At 42.2% G+C, this 19,158-nt stretch overlaps 1 protein-coding gene across 2 annotated transcripts in view; it reads left to right on the top strand.

Moving 5' to 3' along the window:
- The first annotated feature begins 280 nt into the window (after nucleotides 1–280).
- BLTP3A (bridge-like lipid transfer protein family member 3A) overlaps nucleotides 281–19,158 on the top strand; it is a 72,981-nt gene continuing 54,103 nt past the window's right edge. The window contains exon 1 of one of the 2 annotated variants that reach the window (XM_020888694.2): nucleotides 281–439. In XM_020888694.2, the coding sequence (XP_020744353.2) occupies nucleotides 399–439 (41 nt within the window). In that variant the 5' untranslated portion in view covers nucleotides 281–398. Of the gene's footprint in view, nucleotides 563–19,158 lie in introns of both variants that reach the window. The other variant, XM_020888693.2, reaches the window with a different exon arrangement.

The following is a 19,158-nucleotide window of genomic DNA, read 5'->3' as shown; positions in this document are numbered from 1 at the left end:
TGCAATTATCTAGTGAATTCCCGCAAAAAAAAAAAAAAAATTAGAGACAACGCCGCCCTTCCGCGATTCTTCCAGGCGACAGCCGAGGTGTGAAACTCCGGCAGCTAACAGGCGAAGCCTTGCAGATTTCGCTTGGCTGAGAGGCGGCAGGCGGGGCTAAGGGAGAGAGCGAGCCTGGAGCACGCGCGCCCCGCCCCCGCCGCGCGCGCCCCGCCCCCCGCCGCGCACGCCCCGCCCCCCGCCGCGCACGCCCCGCCCCCTTGCGTGCCCCTCCTCCCGCCGCGCGCGCCCGCGGCCGCGGCGAAGCCGGGCTGGCGGCGCGCGATCTCCGCGTCGCTGCGCGGGTGGGTGGGATCGCGGCAGAGCTCCGGGCGCCGGAGCAGGGGCGGGAGAGCACCATGGCGGCGGCGGCGGCATCCGCTCCCCGCGCCGCGGCGAGGTGAGGGGCCGCGCGTCTCTCTCGCGGCTGAGGAGGCCACAGCCGCCCGCCCGCCTTCCGTGCGGGCCGCGGCTCCGGCATGGCCGGGCTCATTAAGAAGCAGATCCTGAAGCACCTGTCCCGGTGAGAGCGCCAGCGCCGGCCCCGGCCGTCCCGCGGCCGTCCTCGTCCCCTTCGACCCTCCTCCCTAAAGCCGTACTCCTGGCCGGCCTCCCTCTCTTCAGCCCCCGGGCCGGGACTCGGCGGCGATCCCCGCCTCAGCTCGAGCCGGATAGCCCGCTCCGGGGGCCGCGACCGTTGTCACCGCGCTGCTCTGCCCTGGCCCTGGGCCCTGGGGGCCCGGCGTCCCTGCCCCGGCGCGGGTGCCCAGGCTCTCCTTCCCATCGGAAGAGCCCCCGGCCCTCCTGACCGCAAGGATCTCCTGACTGGTCGCGCGCACCTCAGTTCCCACACCGCCGGGCAGGTCACCCCGGTCCCCCTTGCATGCCCCCCGCCCCGTCCCAGGCCCTCTGCCCGGCCCCAGGTGGCCCCAGCGGTTCCCACTCTTTCCTGTCGGCCCCGCGGCGTCTTCTCCGCTGGTGCCCCTCCCTCGGGGCCGTCTGCCCGCCTCTTCACCCGCCCACCTGCCCGCTCCTCTGTCTTCGTCTTCCTCCTGCTCCGGACTAGACCCTTCATTCCCGGCCACTCACTTATAAATGACCCCGTCCCCCAGTCCTTCAGAACCCATTCTCCGCTCAGATTCCCACCCGTGATACTGGTTTTCTCCCTCCCAGAAGCTCCCAGTTCCTTCTCTTCGTCGTCTGGCTGACCCTGTTGCATCACCCTTGAAAAAGACCTAATCCTTGCACCCAGGCCGTTCCTCGAATGTCCTTTTTCCCCTCCCGGGGCTTCTCTTCTCATTTAACACAGACTAAATGGAGAAAGGGCATGAGAGTTAGGCATAAAGTTTCAACAGCCTTCTCTTTAAGATAGGAGGATATTTGGACAGCCTGTGAAAATAACTAACGACGCCCACTTCTGCTTCTCAGCCGTCAGATAAGCAATGTTACGTCCGCCAAGTCATTTGGACCCGAGCTGGGTGGCACGCAAAACTGTTCGCTTGTGACTGGGTGACTGCTGAGCCCTGAGTTAGGATTGCAGCTTGTCAGATCTGGTGTCCAGAAAAATCAGAAGCTAGCCTTTCACTTCGTTTTCACTCCTTATCCCCAGCAGGGCTTAGCGATCCCTTTAGACAGCCGTTGTCTCTCACGTGGAGGGTGATCCAGTCCTTGCCTCCACAGTGGTCAGTGGTTTTGAGGAGGAGGGAATAGGGGGAGAAGCCAGTCACCATGGGACCCCAGGCCTGTTCTTTCTTTTCTGGTCTTCTCATTGGCTTGGTGAGTGCTGTGTGAGACACTGTCGCTGGCACTGCATCCTCTCTTCTGGCAGACACTTTGGCCAATTTACTGTTATTTTGATTTTAGACTTTAATTAGTAATTAGATTCAGATTCATCTCTTGGCTAATCACCACACCATGTTTTAAAGTAAAAACGGATTAGAGGCTGGAGCTGGAAAGTGCCTTTTGATCCTCTACTTGGGTTAATTCCCTAGTATATTCTTTCTCAGGTAACATTCTCAGGTGCCATGAATTTGCTTGCTCTGTGTAAAGACATGTGTATGACTAATGATTGTGAAATGAGGCAGAAAATTTAACTAAAGGGAAACCATTAATTTGAATGAACACAGGATCAGACAAATTTTGGGTTTAGAGATGATCTTACCTAACATAGCATTGTGTTTAAGAGGTCAGGCTGATTTTGGTTTACTTTCTTTAATTGTAAAATGAGGATAATAGTAGTATCTAACTCAAAAGGTTATTGTGAGGGTTACATGAGTTAACACACAAGGGCTTACTGCAGTGCCTAGTGCATAGTAAGTATTCAATAAAGCATGCGATATGGTTATTTGGGAGGCCACAACTTGTGTGATGGTTTGACAGAAGCCATAGACTTTTCCAGAAAAACCCACATATGCAAACAGATTATTTTTTATGTAAGTTCCCATGGTGGGGAAAGTTAAGAATCCCTTAAAACACATGCCTTAACCTCTTAAGGCATCTTGAATGAATGCCCTGAATAACCCCTGACTAGTTCAGCCTCTCATTTTATGACTGAGGAAGCTAAAGCCTAGAAGGATAAGTGACTTGCTTAAGTTGCTGTGGAAGGTACGGTAGAGAAATAGAGGGGGTTCCCTGGCGATCCAGTGGTTAGGACTCTGTGCTTTCACTGCCAAGGGCATGGGTTCAACCCCCAGTCAGGGAACTAGGACCCCGCAAGCCCCATAGAGTGGCCAAAAAATGGGTAGAGAAATGGAACCTGGCTTCCTAATTCTGGTACACTTCTGGTACACTTCTGCTGTACACTCATATTCTGCACTCTCTAAGAAGATAGAATTTTTAAAGAAAAATTTTAATAATATATGCTGACATATTCAGTGACTACTTAGTGAACAAAGTATCCCTTTTCGATGAAGTAGAAATAGGTGTTAGACATTGGTAGAAATTTCTTGTTTCCTGAGGGTTGTGTGGTTGACTCAGGAGTAGGGTGGAAGGTTATTCAGGGCTGCCTTGCTAGGATGTAGGTCTGACTGGTGGAAATGTCAAACTCCTGAGGCCTTCCTGTTGATTTAACTCTGAAAAGCTTCCTTAATCACACGTGATATTTGTGTCTCTACTGCACATCCAGAGGCTGGCCTGCTTAAGAAAGAGGAGAGTTGGGATACTGGGTTACTATATTAGATAAATATTTGTAGGTGTTTAATAATTACTTGTTGCTGATGATGACAGTGCTGCTTAACCTGGAGGAGTATCCTACAGCAGGAAGGATATCCCAGTGACTCCTTTATTATGTTTCATTTTGCTCATGGAGTTTTGCATATTAAAGTGTCTTGTTGGAGTGCATCCTACTTATCAGTAGACTATTTTGATAAACAAGATTTGGAGGAGGTGATGTTCCAGATCCCACTCTAGGTCAGGCACTGAGCTGGGTGCTGGGGATTCAGCAGGGAAGAGGTACAATTCTCTTTTAAGGGCTTTAACCTATGGTTTGGATGACTGATGTATAATACAAATAGCTTGTATGTTCAGTGTTTATTTAAATAAACCCAGGAAGAGATTTTTACTTAGAACAAAACAATAATTTAAAAAATACCGCAAATTGATTTTTCACGGAATTAGATTATTCTTGTCTTAGATCCCCTTAGCTAATGACCTTTTATTGTACAAATAGGAAGAAATATGATGGATTGTAAAGTAAGTTGAAGGACTATGGCTCATGGAAAGGGAGTTTTCTCTGGGGCCAGACAAGCTAGATTCACCTTCCTGCTCTGCCACTTAATAATACAGGGCAGCCTTTCTGAGTCTTAGTTTTCTTATCTGTAAAAGATGAGAATAAGAGAGAATACTACATGCCTAGCAGAATTTTTTGAGAAATTGGGGATAAAGTGTTTATTATAGTGCCTGGCGTGAAAGTAGAGTTTAATGAAAAGTAGCTGTCATGCCATGACCAGAGAAGTTAGGGACACATCCATGGTATAGGTAACTGCAGCTCACTCAATTGGCTCTTTTAGAAAGCCAGCAGAAGTCTTAATTATTTACTCTAAATGGCTGCAGGAAATGTGACTCCAAGTGACAGAGACATGGCTGATAACATGATAGGTATTTTAAAAAACGTAAGTGCCTTTAGGAGAATAAGAGAACCTGACTGTGAGCTCAGCTTTCTTAGATCCTGATCAGTGCCCCCTCATCCTGGAGAGATCCCATGGCCAGTCCCCCGTGGACAGCTGGAGTTGCCCACTCAGAGGCTGCCTGGCCAGGGTCTGTTTAGGTAAAGGTTTGTGTGGGCAGGGCTTGTCTCGGCTTCCAAGTCACACTCCTTTGGATTAGGCCTTACTTATTATCATCTTCATTTCCTCAATAATTATTTTGTACATTTTCTGGTAATAGTGCAATCATATACATCTTTTGTTTTCTTCCTCGTCTTGCTTCTGAAGAAGCACTTTTATTGACTTAGCAAATATTTAATAGTAATAGCCAGTTGTGAGAATAAACACTTTATAAGTCTTATGATGATTTAATCCTCAGCCTAACCTTGTGAAGGAGACATCAGGCCCATTTTATAGATAAAGAACTAAATGAGACAGAGAAGTTAAATAACTTGCCCTATATCAGTAAGTGGTGGGACTGAGATCCTAACACAGTCACTCCCATTCCAGAGCCAGGCTCCTTCATCTCTCTACTGCTCTAATGCATCTCATTTACTGAGTATTTCAAATTGAACAACCAGCACCATGTGAAGGAAGAGAATATTAACCAGCACGGAGGAGCTCCCTGAGTCTCCCCCATCATTACCTCTACCAAGGGGTAGCCACTATCCACTTCTAACAGCAAAGATTAGTTTTGTCTTTGTTTGTACTCTATATAAATGGAATCACAGAATGTATACTTTCATGCCTGGCTTCTTTAGCTCAACATTGTTTTTGTGAGGTTAATCTCTGTTGTATCAATTTGTAGATTTTCTGTTTTCATTGCTATTATTCTATTACATGAATATACTTAAATTTATTTGCACATTTTTTTGTTGATGGACATTTGTATAGTTTCTCAGTTCAGAGCTATGCTGAATAGTGCTATTAGGAAGAGTCTAGTACATATCCTTTGGTGAATACATTTGTCTCTTGTGGATATACCTAAGAGTGGAATTTCTGGGTTATGGGATATGTGTATGTTAAATTTTAATAGCTATTACGAAACAGTTTTCCTAACTGGCTGTACCAGTTTGCACTTCCCCTGAAAGTATATAAGAATTCTGGTTGTTCTCCATCCTTGCTAACACTTGGTATTTTTCATCTTTTTCATTTTAGCCTTTCTGGTGGGTATGTTTTGAAATATTTTTACTTCATCTGTGATAAACCAGATGGCCCCTTTATTTTTGCCTTTGTTTAATTTTCAAATTCTGATTTGTTTGTGAATTTTAGTCACAAGCAAATGTCAGAACCTTGAAAACATAAGATCTTTTTGAAGAAAGGTTCCAATTGGGCAGGTTCAATGGAAGTAATTAGGGTAATTTGTAACCATTAACCCATAAGTTTCTTACTTGGAATGGATATGATGCTTTGCTTCCTGTCAGATTACCTTAAAGAGAAAGGAGGGATTGTCCTCTAGGTGTTTGAGTTTTTGTTAAATATTTGGCATTCAGACTACCCTGGATATTAAATAATTTCTTTCTGTTCTATAAATTTAATGTCCTATTGGCATAGCTTTTTAAAAAAGAAAAAAAGATGTGCCATGTGTCTTGTGGGATCTCAGGTCCCCGACCAAGCTGTTAAACTCAGGCCCCAGCAGTGAAAGCCCAGAATCCTAATCATTAGGCCACCAGGGAACTCCTGGCATAGATTTTTATCTTTACTAGAGAAACTAAAAACAAACAAATAAAAATTTAGAAAAAGAAACTAAAATTTGAATTTCATAGTTTTTGTATTAGAATCTTTATACCTTTCCAAGGGTGTTTCTCTTTTACCCTAAAGTGGTTGTCTTATGTATTAAAAAAAGCAACATTTATAAGCAATGCAAATTTCAAAGCAATGTGGTCATGTATCAGACATAAAAGGCTTAATGCATAGTTCACAAATAATGAAATCAGCTGCTTTGAAAAGCTGATTGAGCAGCATGTTATTGTAGTAGAAAGAACCAGGACTTTGAATTCTAAAAGGTGACTGTGCATTCTGACTCTGCTACTTGTAAGTTGGTGTTCAGCAAGTCTTTGTTTTTTGAAGCTTTGGTTTCCTTATCTGTAATATAGGGGATAATAGTGCACACTTGTCTTGAGGATTAGAAATCATGTATAAAAGTGCCTGGTACTGAAAAAATATTCAGTGAACAGTGACTATTACTACTTATTAAAGTTGTTCGAGAGAGATCACTAACAGTGTCTAACTTATCCAAATGAATAATTCTTTCGACATTTAAGAATTATGTTTCTTAACATTTTAATGCAGAGAAGTAGAGATGAATGCTCTGTATCATTGCTTACAGAGAGAAGGAAGCTAGGGCTGGTCCTGTTTGTCATTTTTTCTTGCCAAGGCATACTACAAGGTAAACTTTGGCCTCAGAATTAGGTGAAATCCCTGAGATGTATATACTGGGTTGGGTCCTTAGAGGATTTACTGATCTAGAGTTTAAGAATATAGCACAATTATATACTATATTTTCAGAGTGAAAAAAAAATTAGGGGCCATTTAGTTATCTGCACCTAATACAAAACCTTGTTGGAAAATAATCTGTAAGTATGACATGAATTACTGGGGGAAAAAAAAGTTTCTTTTTTTTTTTTTTGGCAGCTTAATTCTCTATGATTACTGGTGGGGTGTGACCTTCATGTGGCAGGGATTATGTCCCTTGACTGCTTTGAAAACCAGAGGGTCTGAGGATGTTTTGAGTGTGTGAAGTGGGTGCAGGAGAGGGTATGTGGAGTGAGAATGCATGATTGTAACTCAGGGAACCTCAGACTGGCGCAGGGTGGGGATAGGGGAGCAGAAGGGCAAGGGAATCCAATTTGCCCAGTGTCACTAAGGAAGCTTTTATCTTTGTGTGATGAAGAAAGTACTACTGGTGCTGATTATGGATGCTAAGGAACATTTCCCGTATAAGCAATGGAATCAAGCAATCAATATCTACAGTCAAGGAAAAAACTAAAGTGTAAAAATAATGCACATTAGCAGTCTAGGTAAAGGATAGGTAGTTTGTACATTCTTGCCACAAAATAAAGACTAGATGTATCATAAATGATGTGTTGGATTGATGTTGTTTTGTTTGCCGACAGCAATGATCATTTTACATGGATACTGAGTCTTTATAGTGCCTTGGAGATATATAGCTTAGATGTCAACCCATCATTTAAAGAATGAGAACTTTGATGGTGAGAGGTCAGTGTATTTAAGTCTCTGACTTATGGAAGTGTTATATTCTCAAAATTTTTTTCTAAGTTTGAAATTTGGAGTGTGTGGTTCAGTAGTAGAAACAGTGTTATAACTGTTGAATAGGTTCTCATCACACAAAAGCCACAGTATGTTAATTACATATAATATAAGCTCACTAGATGGAGATCTGTGTCTTGGTTATTTGGGAACCAGGTGAAGGGGGAGGAGAGAAGAAGGAGAAGAAAAAGTTTGGAGTAAGATCTTTTAGATCATTGAGATCATTGTATCTCAGCAAGGCCTAAGTCCATTTTTTCCCGTTCTGATTGAGGGATATGACCAGCATTCAATGAGTGGGCTGGAGATATTGATGTCATGAAGTATGTGGAATTGTTTCACACAAAGAAGGATTATCCTTTGTCTTTTTATTTACTTGTTTATATATTTTTGGCCACAACAAATCTCAGTTCCCTGACCAGGGATTGAACCCCGGCCACAGCAGTGAAAGCCCAGAATTCTAACCACTAGACCACCAGGGAACTCCTTGTCCTTTGTCCTTTTTGACTTCTGAATGTTTGTCAGATGCTTACAGAGGTGAGTTGCTTGTGTAGATTATATAAGCCTGCTCACGTGTAAACACGAAGTACTGCGTAACTTTTTTTTTGGCTGCTCCGTGCAGTTTGTGGGAACTTCGTTCCTCCATCGTCAGAAGTCAGATCCGTGCTTTCTGCAGTGGAAGGAAGCATGGAGCCCTGACCTAACCAGTGGAAGGAAGCGGCCACCAGGGAATCCCCTGCACAGCTTTAGACTACAGTGAACGTTCCAGGACTGCAACTACGTTTGGGAAAGATTGTTTTGAACATTATTTTAGAGAAGGTTGTCACTCTTGGCAAGACCACTCATAGAGTTGAGTCTATCAGGGCTGAGAACCACCAACTTAGGCTGAAATCTGAAACGGCAGGTTTGCTCCTGATCCAGCCTGTCTTCTCTCCTTTACGCCTCTTCCCCACCTCCCAAGGCCGCTCTGTCCCGCACCCACTGCCCCGGTTCTTCCCGCAGCCTTCTGCAGCCTCACCCTGTGACCCCAGGCCTGTGTTCTCTGCTCCCCTCACTCTCTCGCCAAAATCCCCTGTTCTTTAGGATATATGATTTCAGCTAAGTCAGGGGGAGGAATGGAGAAGATATTTGGGAGCAGGACTGCTATTCTAGTTAGATCAACGCTAATTCACTGTGTGTCCCACAGGGTCAGCTCCCCTAAGGCACTCTTACTTTCATAGCTCCTCTGTCCCCTCGGTCCGCAGACACTCTGGAAGCTCCGAGTGTGTATTTTATTTTCCAAAACCGGTTTCTGTTACCATGGCAGTGAGGATGGGGCAGGGGTCCGGGCAGCAGTTTATGAGTCATTTGACAATCGAGGTGTTCTGAAATGTGGACAGTCAGCTAGGGATGGCTCAGCTCATTCTAGCTGAACTTCCTCCTGCCATCTGGTGTAGTGCTTTCACAGGCAGAGCTGAAAATATACGTTTCCCTTTTCTAAGAGAAATCTGTTTTTCTTTCTTTTTCTTCTCGCTCGCTCTTTTTTTTTTTTTAATCTTTTTTTTTTTCCCCAAACCTGTGTGAACGAAGGGGCTGCAGTGTTCAGGAGCTCATTTCATTTGAGGAAATGTCTTGACAGAGGTTGATATGAAAGGAGAGGCCTGGCAGTGTCTTGAAGGATATCCCTTCCTTGCAGGTGGAGTTGGCTGTGGTTCCTAGGTCCTTGGAACCCTCAAGAGAGGTTCCTCTGCCTCTGTGAGGAAGGTTTGTTGCAGGAAAGTTGGATATTCAGCTGCAGGTGGTGCCTCAGCCTCTCTTAGATATGGAACCTGGTCTCCCCTTCGGCTAGCCCCAGACCCTGGGCTGTCTTTGAGGACTCTGATTCTGAAAGCATTTATTCATTAATTCTTTCCAGAAACTTTTTGATCACCTGCATTGTATGCCAAGCACCTGGAACTCAGAGACAAATGAGACAAGATTCCTGCTCAGAGACTTAACTGCCTATAGAGACAAATAGGCCTGTAAACACTGGGCCCAGTAAAGCCTTCAGAAGTATCCGTGGAGCCAGCAGGGCACAGACAGTCAGGGGCAGAAGGGTGATGCCAGGCAGAGGCTGAGAAGCACCAGGTGGTTTGAGGAGACTCCATGTGCTTCTGCATCATGCAGTGTGGGCTAAAGGAGTACAGCTGGAAGGATACTGGCTAGGTCACAGAGGCCTGAATGCTCTGCCGAAGCATCTGGACAGGGCTCATCTTGTTCTCTGTTGCCGTTGACCTGGGTCTGAGGCACCTGGAGTTTCTCTTCTCCAAACTTCTCTAATTCTTGACTTTGTTTAAAGTCACGGAGATGGTTTAGTGTAGGCAAGACTGCAAGTTTTTGAGCCAGACTGCCTGATCTTGAATCCTAGCTCGCTAGCTCTGTGACCTTGGACAAATTATTTAACCTTTCCACACTTAGGTTTCCTCTTGTACAAATCGGAGACAGTGGCTGTCTTTTATGTCATGAGGTCATTGAGAGAAATTAATTAAAAATGTATAAGATAGTGCTTAGGACAGTGCCTGGAATAGAGTAAGCAATTGTACGTTAGCTATTACTTTAAAAATAATTTTTGTTCTCAGAGAAATATCTTTTTTTAAATTTTCTGATACCATATTTTATTATAACAGTTTTTAGATAGAGCTTTCAGAATATACTTAATCTCTTTCTTTCCCTCTCTCCTTTTAAAAAACCTGGCACTTACTAATTATTGCAGATGGGAAGTATGTACCTTTTAACCTCAGCTTCCCAGCTTTTATTTATTTTTGTGTTTACAGATGACACTCTTAAACCTAGTTTAACATGTTTGGATAATCAGACATATAGTTGATTTGCAATGTGTGAAAGAATATGGATAGATTGTTGGATATACCCCTTAGTTCATGTCACTTATTTGGCAATTGTCATTTATTTGCTTCTTATTAATATCAGTAGACATTAATTGAACATCCTTATTCTGGGTTTTGAGTTAGACAGAGATCTAAATGATATAGTTCCAGCTCTTGAGGAGCTCATCGTCCTCCCTAGAGGCCTTCGTTTGTACTTTAAACTCCTCTTTGTGTCCTCCACAGTTACCTGATTTGGTTTGAACCTACTAAATCTTAGTTGAATGTGCTGCTTGCTGTCTTAGGTGTGGTGATGTGCGTCTGCTTGCGCGTGCACTCACTCACTCAGTCCTGTCTGACTCTGTGACTCCTGGATTGTAGCCCGACAGGCTCCTCCGCCCATGGGATTTTCCAAGCAAGAATACTACAGTGAGCTTCCATTTCCTACTCCACGGGATCTTCCCGACCCAGGGATCGAAGCCAAGTCCGCTGCATCTCCTGCATTGGCAGGCGGATTCTTTACCACTTGCGCCGCCTGGGAACCTATCTTAGGTATTTGTTTATTAAATGATCTCTGTAGGGGAAACTACTGAAAGATTTTGACAGGGCTTTTCTTCCACCATCAGATGTGAAAGAAATCACTTTGAGCAGTCTATGCCTGTTAAAATAAGCATATGTTTTGGTCAAAATTAGGGCCAGTTGTGCTTAAAAAGTAAGGACACCCTCAGTGTATGGTATGATTTTCCGTTTTCCTTAGTTTCTCTTTGGGCAGTTTTTAAAACTCAGATAATCTGCCTGCTATACTTCTCTAAATAGCTTTTAAGGCTTTACCACAAAGAAATATCTGTTCTCATTCAATAGTGAATAACCAACAATGCCCATTAGTGGAATAGGCCTTCCTTTTCTGAGCATTAACAAGTATACTTTCACTTTGATTAGAAATACAATATTCACTAATTCTTACTCTTGATTTAAGTTTGAAAATTGTCATGACATGGAAGTAAAGAAAATTAAGGGGACTATGTTAGGATGACAACTGTTTCTAACAAAGTGAGACATGCCAAGACTTGAGTCATGAGGTGTAATATCTTCAAGACCAGTGTAGGGGAAAGAAGCCGGGACCCAGTGTCTATGGGAGCTGAGTGGTTGAAGAATTGAGAGGGCAGAGGGCAGCTATCTCTGAGATACAGTTGATGAAGATCACCCCATCTCAGTCCTAATTCTAGACTGATCAGTTAAAGAGTATATTGGGACTTCCCTGTTGGTCCAGTGGTTAAGACTGCATGGTTCCAGTGCAGGGGGTATGAGTTTGATCCCTCATCGGGGAACTGCGATCCTGCGTACACATAACATGGCCTAAAAAAAGCATTTTTTTTTTTTAAAAAAAGGTATGTAGAAAAGATGATGAATAAGAAACTGCAGCCATATTCTAGGTGGTGGTCAAATATGTTAACAGTCAGGTAGATGAAGGTCGATGAGTAACATGTCCTACTTTGCTAGTGGGCCAGTTTGTTGTTGTGTTAGTCACTCAGTCATATCCAACTCTTGTGACCTTCTGGACTGAAGCCCACTAGACACGTCTCTCCATGGGATTCTCCAGGCAAGAATACTGAAGGGGGTTACCATTCCCTTCTCCAGGGGATCTTCCCAACCCAGGAGTCGAACCCAGGTCTCCTGCATTGCTGGCAGATTCTTTACCATCTGAGCCACTAGGTAAGCCCCAGGAAGCCAATTTACAAGTATTCAATTCTAGAAGAAAAGTGGATCAAACCAGATCCAGTTATTAGTGTTTCAGCTAAATAAGACTCTCAAGGCTCCAGGCTTAGAGGAGGGAATTAGAATGTTCATCAGGAGTGTTGTTAGGAATTAAGGAAGGAGAGCCTCTCTAGAATGTCTAGAATTCTGGGATGGGGATTAGGGTAAATAGGAGTGCTTCAAATGACCAAGCTACCCTTGGTATGGGAAGGTTTGGATTACCAGTTATAATTGTTGAGAGTATGAATCAGTATAATGTCTGTGATAGGAAATTTGGCAAGATCTGTCAAAATGTAGACTGCAGTTTCACTTCTATGAATTCATCTTACAGAAGGAATCAAACAAGTGAAAAAGGCTATTTAATGAAATGAATATAAATCAGTAGGGACTTTATTAAATAAATTGTAGTGTATCTATATAGCGGAGAAGGCCATGGCACCCCACTCCAGTACTCTTGCCTGGAAGATCCCATGGATGGAGGAGCCTGGTGGGCTGCAGTCCATGGGTCGTGAAGAGTTGGACATGACTGAGAGACTTCACTTTCACTTTTCACTTTTCACTTTTATGCATTGGAGAAGGAAATGGCAACCCACTCCAGTGTTCTTGCCTGGAGAATCCCAGGGATGGGGGAGTCTGGTGGGCTGCCATCTATGGGGTCGCACAGAGTCGGATATGACTGAAGCGACTTAGCAGCAGCATCTACATAGAGGTATTGTTTATAGATTTACTCTCTAATTATTAAAAAAACATTAAAAAATCTGACATTATAAAATGTCCAAGGTATTCACTAAGGAAAGAAGCAATTTTAGTAGAATATACATATTAATTGTCTATCTGCATGTATAACTACTATCTATTGTTGTTAGTCTCTAAGAAAACCCAGCAACTTCTGTATAGTGGAAACTTATTTTTTCTTATACTTTTTTCATATTGCTTTACAATTTTATGACAAGCACTTCACCAGAAGACCAAGAAGATAACTTATCTATTACTCTTCACTGCCCTGCTCTGAGAGGCTGTGTTTGTGTACATTCAGTCATATGTATTTTTGGTAACTCACATCATAGTTGCCTCTTGGGGAGAACATAATGAGAGCTAGCAGAAAAGTACTTCTAACAATATAGGAGTATCTTATATTTACCAAAGCCTCCCTCTTGTAACAATTATGAACTCAAGGTAGTATATAAAAAGCAACTACTTGAAGACCTTGGAGAGTGACAAAATGAGGCAGAAACTGACAGGAAACTTGAAAGATAGGGATTGCACTGGGTAAGATTCTCATTTCTACAGCTTTTTTGCCTGAGGACATTCTTCAATTTGCATGGTGGGTGATGGTTGGCACTCAAGCAAAAGTCTGCGGTCTTGCATTCTTACTTGGGGAGTCAGAGGATGGAATTCAGGGCTATAAGAGAGACTGGAAAATGAAAGGATACATCTTAGAAAGAAGGGAAGAAAGAAGGAGAAGCCCTAAAATCTACTTTAATCCTTGACATGCATGGAGGAAGACTCCATGGAGCTTGGAAAAGGTGTTGGTTGAAAGCTGAAAGAATTGAGCTGAAATTCAGCTTCTATCCACTACAGAAAGGACAGAGTTTAGAGTATGAATATAGCCTGAGTTGATTGCCCAACAAAACAAAATTCTTTGGAGGGAAATTGACAGAATCCAGAATCTCCATAATGTCCACTATACAATAATAGCTGAATGGCTCTATGGCTCATTGTCCAGAGAATGGCAGTCAATAGAAATTACCCCAAGATGACTCAGATGTTGAAATTACCACATAAGGACTTTAAACTTGGTAGTAGTAAATGAACAAATGGAGACTCTTCCCAGAGAAATGGATAATATATTAAAAAAAAAAAAAAACCAACTGTAAAATCTAGGACTTAAAGTACAATATCTGAAATGAAAAGTTTATTCTTAGCAGCAGGTTGGAGGTGGCTAAAGAAATGGTCAATGAACTTGAAAATAAAGGAATAAAAATTATCTACTTTGAGAAACAGAAAAGATTGAAAAACAAAAACAGAGCCTCAGTGACTATGAAACAATATTAAAATATATGTACTTGGAGTCCAGGGGCTCCCCAGTTGTTCTGATAGGTGAAAAATAAGATCTTGGTGAGATCTGAAAAGAGTTTTCTCTTTTCATGAGAGGTTAAATATCTTGTGGCTTCCCTGGTGGCTCAGTGGTAAAGAATTCACCGGCCAATGCAGGAGACATGGTTCTATCCCTGGGTCAGGAAGATCCACTGGAGAAGGAAGTGGCAACCCACTCCAGTATGGAAAAAGCTACGGATAGAGAAGCCTGCGGTCTATAGTACATGGCATCACAAAAAGACTGGGACATGACTTAGTGACTAAAACAACAATTGGAGTCCTAGAAGGACAGGAGAGAGAATATCTGGCTTGGCTGCAATGATATCTGTCACCTTACTTGTTTTTCTCTTGACCCTAGTGGCTTACTTATAACCAACTGAATAGAGGTGAAAGTGATATCCAAGCTACATAGAGCAACTGCATCTAGGTATGCAGTCAGCAGTCCTGGCTGAGCCCAGCATTTGAGATATTCCAGCTCAGGGCCCATCATGTGAATGAAGAGGCCTCCAGATGGACCCAGCTCCCCACCTTTCATCTCTTCCAAGGTGAATCAGAGAAAAGCAATCCCAGTTATTTCATGAATAGATTTCTAGTGTGCAGAATACATGAACTTAGTAAAATGCTTTCTGTTTTATAGCACTAAGAGTGATTTATGATGCTGCAGTAGATAACTAAAACAAGACAAATTTTCTTTGAAGAAATAATGGCTGACAATTAAATAAAAGAACAAGTAACCAAGTTAAAAATGGGCAAAGTGTATGAATAGATATTTCTTTAAAATACACAAATGGCCACAAACACATGAAAGGATATTCAACATCATGAGACCATCAAGGAAATGCAAATCAGAACCACAATGGCTACTAGGATGGCTATAATAAAAAAAAGATAATAACAAGTGATGATGAGGATGTGGGGAAGTTAGAACTCTCAAATACTGCTGATAGGATTGCAAAATTGTGAAGCCAATTTGAAAAACAATGTAGCAGTTCCTTAAAAAGTAAAACAGTCACCATTTGAACCAGCAATTCTCCTAAGTGTATATCTAAAAGAAATAAAATTGTAAGTCCACATAAAAACTTGTACTTGCATTTTCATAGTAGCATTATTCATAATATTCCTTTAGTAGAAATAACCCACATGTCTATCAACTGATAATGGAGAAACAAAATGTGATATAGTCATACAATGGAATATTCTTCGCTATACTAAAAAAGAAAGAACAAAGTGCTGATTCATGTTACAACATGGATAAACTTTGAAAACAATACACTAAGTGAAAGAAGCTACTCACAAAAGACCACATGTAACATGATTCCACTGATATTAAGTGTCCAGAATAGGCAAATTTATAGAGACAGGAAATAGAATGACAGTTGTCTAGCTTTGGGAGGCAAGGGGAGATTAGGAATGATAGCTGCAGGGTATGTTTTTGTTTTTGTTTTTCCTTGGGGGTAGTGAAAATGTTCTAAAATTGATTACGCTTATGGTTTTGCATCTATGTGAATATACTAAAAAATGGTACATTTTAAATAGATACTGCAGGGTTTCTTTTTCTTTTTCTGGCCACTTGCAGATTATAGGCTTGGACTAAGAGTATTTAAGATGCCTTTCTAGCTCTGGAATTCTGTGACTCTCCAAATCTAAGAATTGTCACTTCCCAACATTGTGGTCCATTTTCACAAAGATGTCTGGGAGCCTTTGTCTGCTGTCTCTTCAGCAAATTGCAGTGCTCTGGGAGAAATGAAACTTGATTCAAATTTGTTTTTCCATCTTGATTTCATCTTAGCCTCTATGCTTTGTAACAGTAACAGATGGCCAGAAAATGTTTTCCCACATTCTTCAAGTAGGATAAATACCAGGCTTCTATTAGCCTTTTCAGCCACCTTTGGACTCAGTGATATCATTCTGGATAAGGAGCACAATACTGAATGAAATTTGTGCCAGAGGTTGTTGGATAGTTTGAGATTAGATCTCAGGCCAGTGGTTTCCTTGGTTGAGCAGACCTCCACAAACCTCCCTGACAATCACCTTTTAACCTATTCTTTATTATTATGATAAAATACAGGCAAAATCAGTTGAGAAATTCTTACTGCATTTTTGAGAAGCAGTAAGGTAATATGTGTTTTTTTGTCTCTTTAAAGTTATTGATAAATAAAAAACAAAACAAATGTATATCATTATTACTATTACGGGAGACCATCCCATGGTGGTCCAGGAAACCTGCCTGTACTGTCAGTAGTCCTAAGAGTGTAATTAAAGAACCCTTGGTCATTTTGTTTGTTCAGTTTTGATGGTTACTTACTTACTTGCATATTTGGTCACAGAGCTGATGGCACAGTAACCTCTGTGGTCCCTTGTCTGTGCCTTGGTAGAGACTGGGCATTACTGCTCGGCTGCTGATGACTTAGCTCTGGGCATACTTAAGAAAGATTTTATTAATCTGCTTGAGTTGATGAAGTGCAGAAAGGTCTTTGATGGAGGTACACTATAACTTTATCCCCTTCTCTCCCCCCACAAAAAACAGATTTTTTTCTTATACAGGTTAAGCAGCTAAAGAGCTATGGTAGTTTGTAAAAAGGGAAAGGATGTCCTCTAACCATTTCTGAGATAGCTTATGAATCTATTCTGTGCCAGATGTGTTTTGAAGGAATATATTACTAAGCGGAGATGTTAGTAGCAGAAAGTTCAGTGAGCAGAGCTGGGTTCATGCTCTGCCCCTTCCTGTCCTGTGCACCTTGGGCAAATGACTTTATATCTGAACCTCATGTTCTTTTTCTTTAAAGTGGGGATAATGATGCATATTTCATATGGGGTACTGCGAAGACTAATTGAGATAATGTTCCTTTTCAGAGTGCTTGGTACAAAGTAAAATGTACTTTAAAAAAATGTTTTAAGGCTTGAAAACATGAAAAATGACGTTTATTTTTTATGGAGCTGTAGATAAGGCTGGGCTTCCCAGGTGCGTTGGTGGTAAAGAGTCTGCCAACCAGTGCAGAGACACCAGAGACATGGGTTCAGTCCTTGGGTTGGGAAGAGCGGCGGGAGTAGGAAGTGGCAACCCACTCCAGTATTCTGGCCTGGGAAATTTCATGGATACCGGAGTCTGGCAGGCTACAGTCAGGGAGTCAGAGTCAAACGTGACTGAGCAGCTGAGCACACAAATAATTTAGGTTTTGCATAGATACGTGTTACCTGTTTAGTACAGGCACTCTGAGAATGTCAGTGCTAGTAAGCAGTGTAACCTATTCTTGTCTGTGTTTGTTTCGTTTTATTTGAAGTATGTTCTTCTTTTCAGAGAGAAACATACTTGAAAAAGTTTCTGTCACTTTTCTTGAAAATAGCTTTTTATCAGATGCAAAATTAGCTCATCTTAGTGATTCTCAGCCTTTCCTCCCTGCTCCTGTATATTAAAGGGATCCTTATCCTGTCTCGGTCCCACCGTGATTCTTAGCTGAGGTGGGGAGGTGGGGCCTTATCAGAGTCTGTGCAGAGGAGAAAGGAGACATTCAGCCCTCAAAATTAATTTTATGTCTTCAAAAATTATCTTTAAGATTAATTCTTCTGAGGGGTGCCCCACCCCGATTTTAAGCTGAGGTGGCTTCCCTGAATACTTAAGAGTAAAGGAAGGGTGCTGGAAGGAAATAATTGTAATATCTTATTTAAATACAAAAGGGGCTTGAAAAAGAAAGCCACCTGGTACTTAGTGATTTTATGTAAATAATGTTGAGTTCTGTTTTCTGCTTTTCTTTCCATCCTTCAAGACTGTGTTTCCTCTTGGTTCCTCGGGGGTTTGTGCTGTATGTCTTCCTACTTTCAGTTGTTTTACATCGTGAAAGTATTTTAAGTTGTTCTCTTTTTCTCTTTCATACCCAGTCCTGTTTCCTTGTAGGTGGCCATGCTTTATAGGAAAAGAGGAATTCTCTTTCCCTCTGTGGCAAGTTAGTTTTCAGAGAATAGGAGGCATTATAGAAAACTTATTTTTTTAGTTCAGAGAATAATATAGATTCATATTCAGTAACTGTTGATTAAAATTTTTTTATGAATTAAAATCAGTAAAAGTATGTGTAAAGGTGTAGGATTTTATTTCACCCTATTTAGATGCTACTAGCCCCCTGCGGTTCTCGCTTGCTGGTGGCAGAGCACAAGACTCCTGGGTCAGAGAGAAAGGATTCTTAGTCATGGCCCTGCAAGCAGCGTAAACTTAGGTTTGCCCTGGTTCCCTTGAGTCCCCGTAGGTCCCACGGGACTGGTGTGAACGGGCCCAGACGGGTGCCTGTACTTGTGCTATGGGAGTGGAGCTCTGAGTTTGGGGAATCCATTGCTTTCATGGTACATAGTAAGCAAGCCCGTTCTTTGTACTGGAGAGGAACATTGCTTCATCCCTCAAAGCTGCTCTTCCCTAACACAGCCCTGAGAAGCGGCTTGGGTCAGGAGCGCTCAGGGTCGTGCGTTTTGTGTTTTTCTTACCCAACAAGACATGTAGGAATATGAGAGACCCATGCAGGAGTAGCTCTCCCAACAGTACCTATATACAGTAGGTCACTGATAGACATCTTAGGTAGATTTACTGTAAAATATTTGCTATTCAGAAAGGTATAAAGAGTAATATAATGAAGAGCCATGCAGTTACCTCCCAACTTGAGAAATAAGCGTTGCCCATCCAGGTGACACTTCCTGTGGACCCCTCCCCATGTCCCACAGGCAAGCACTTTCCAGAACTTGTTATCATGCCAGTGCATTTCTATGTGTCTCTTAATATCATACAGTACTGTGTGTTTTTAAGCTTCTAATTTTTTTTTTTACTGTCATTTAAAAAATTGTTACAGAGCCCCTTTACATGGTACCATCTTAGTCACCGTAGAAGAAAAGTGTAGAGATAAAACTCTTGATTTTTAGGATTTTAGGATTCAAGGGAAACCAAAAACACAGAAACACAGCTTAGTAAAAAGGAAAGGATATGTGTGGGGAAAAACGTTGGTAAACAACACATAACTCTGTAAATTCAACTATTAGCA

The sequence above is a fragment of the Odocoileus virginianus genome, chromosome 27 (genome assembly GCF_023699985.2).
Source record: "Odocoileus virginianus isolate 20LAN1187 ecotype Illinois chromosome 27, Ovbor_1.2, whole genome shotgun sequence".
Classification (NCBI taxonomy): Eukaryota; Metazoa; Chordata; class Mammalia; order Artiodactyla; family Cervidae; genus Odocoileus; species Odocoileus virginianus.
This window is presented reverse-complemented; position numbering and strand designations above follow the sequence as displayed.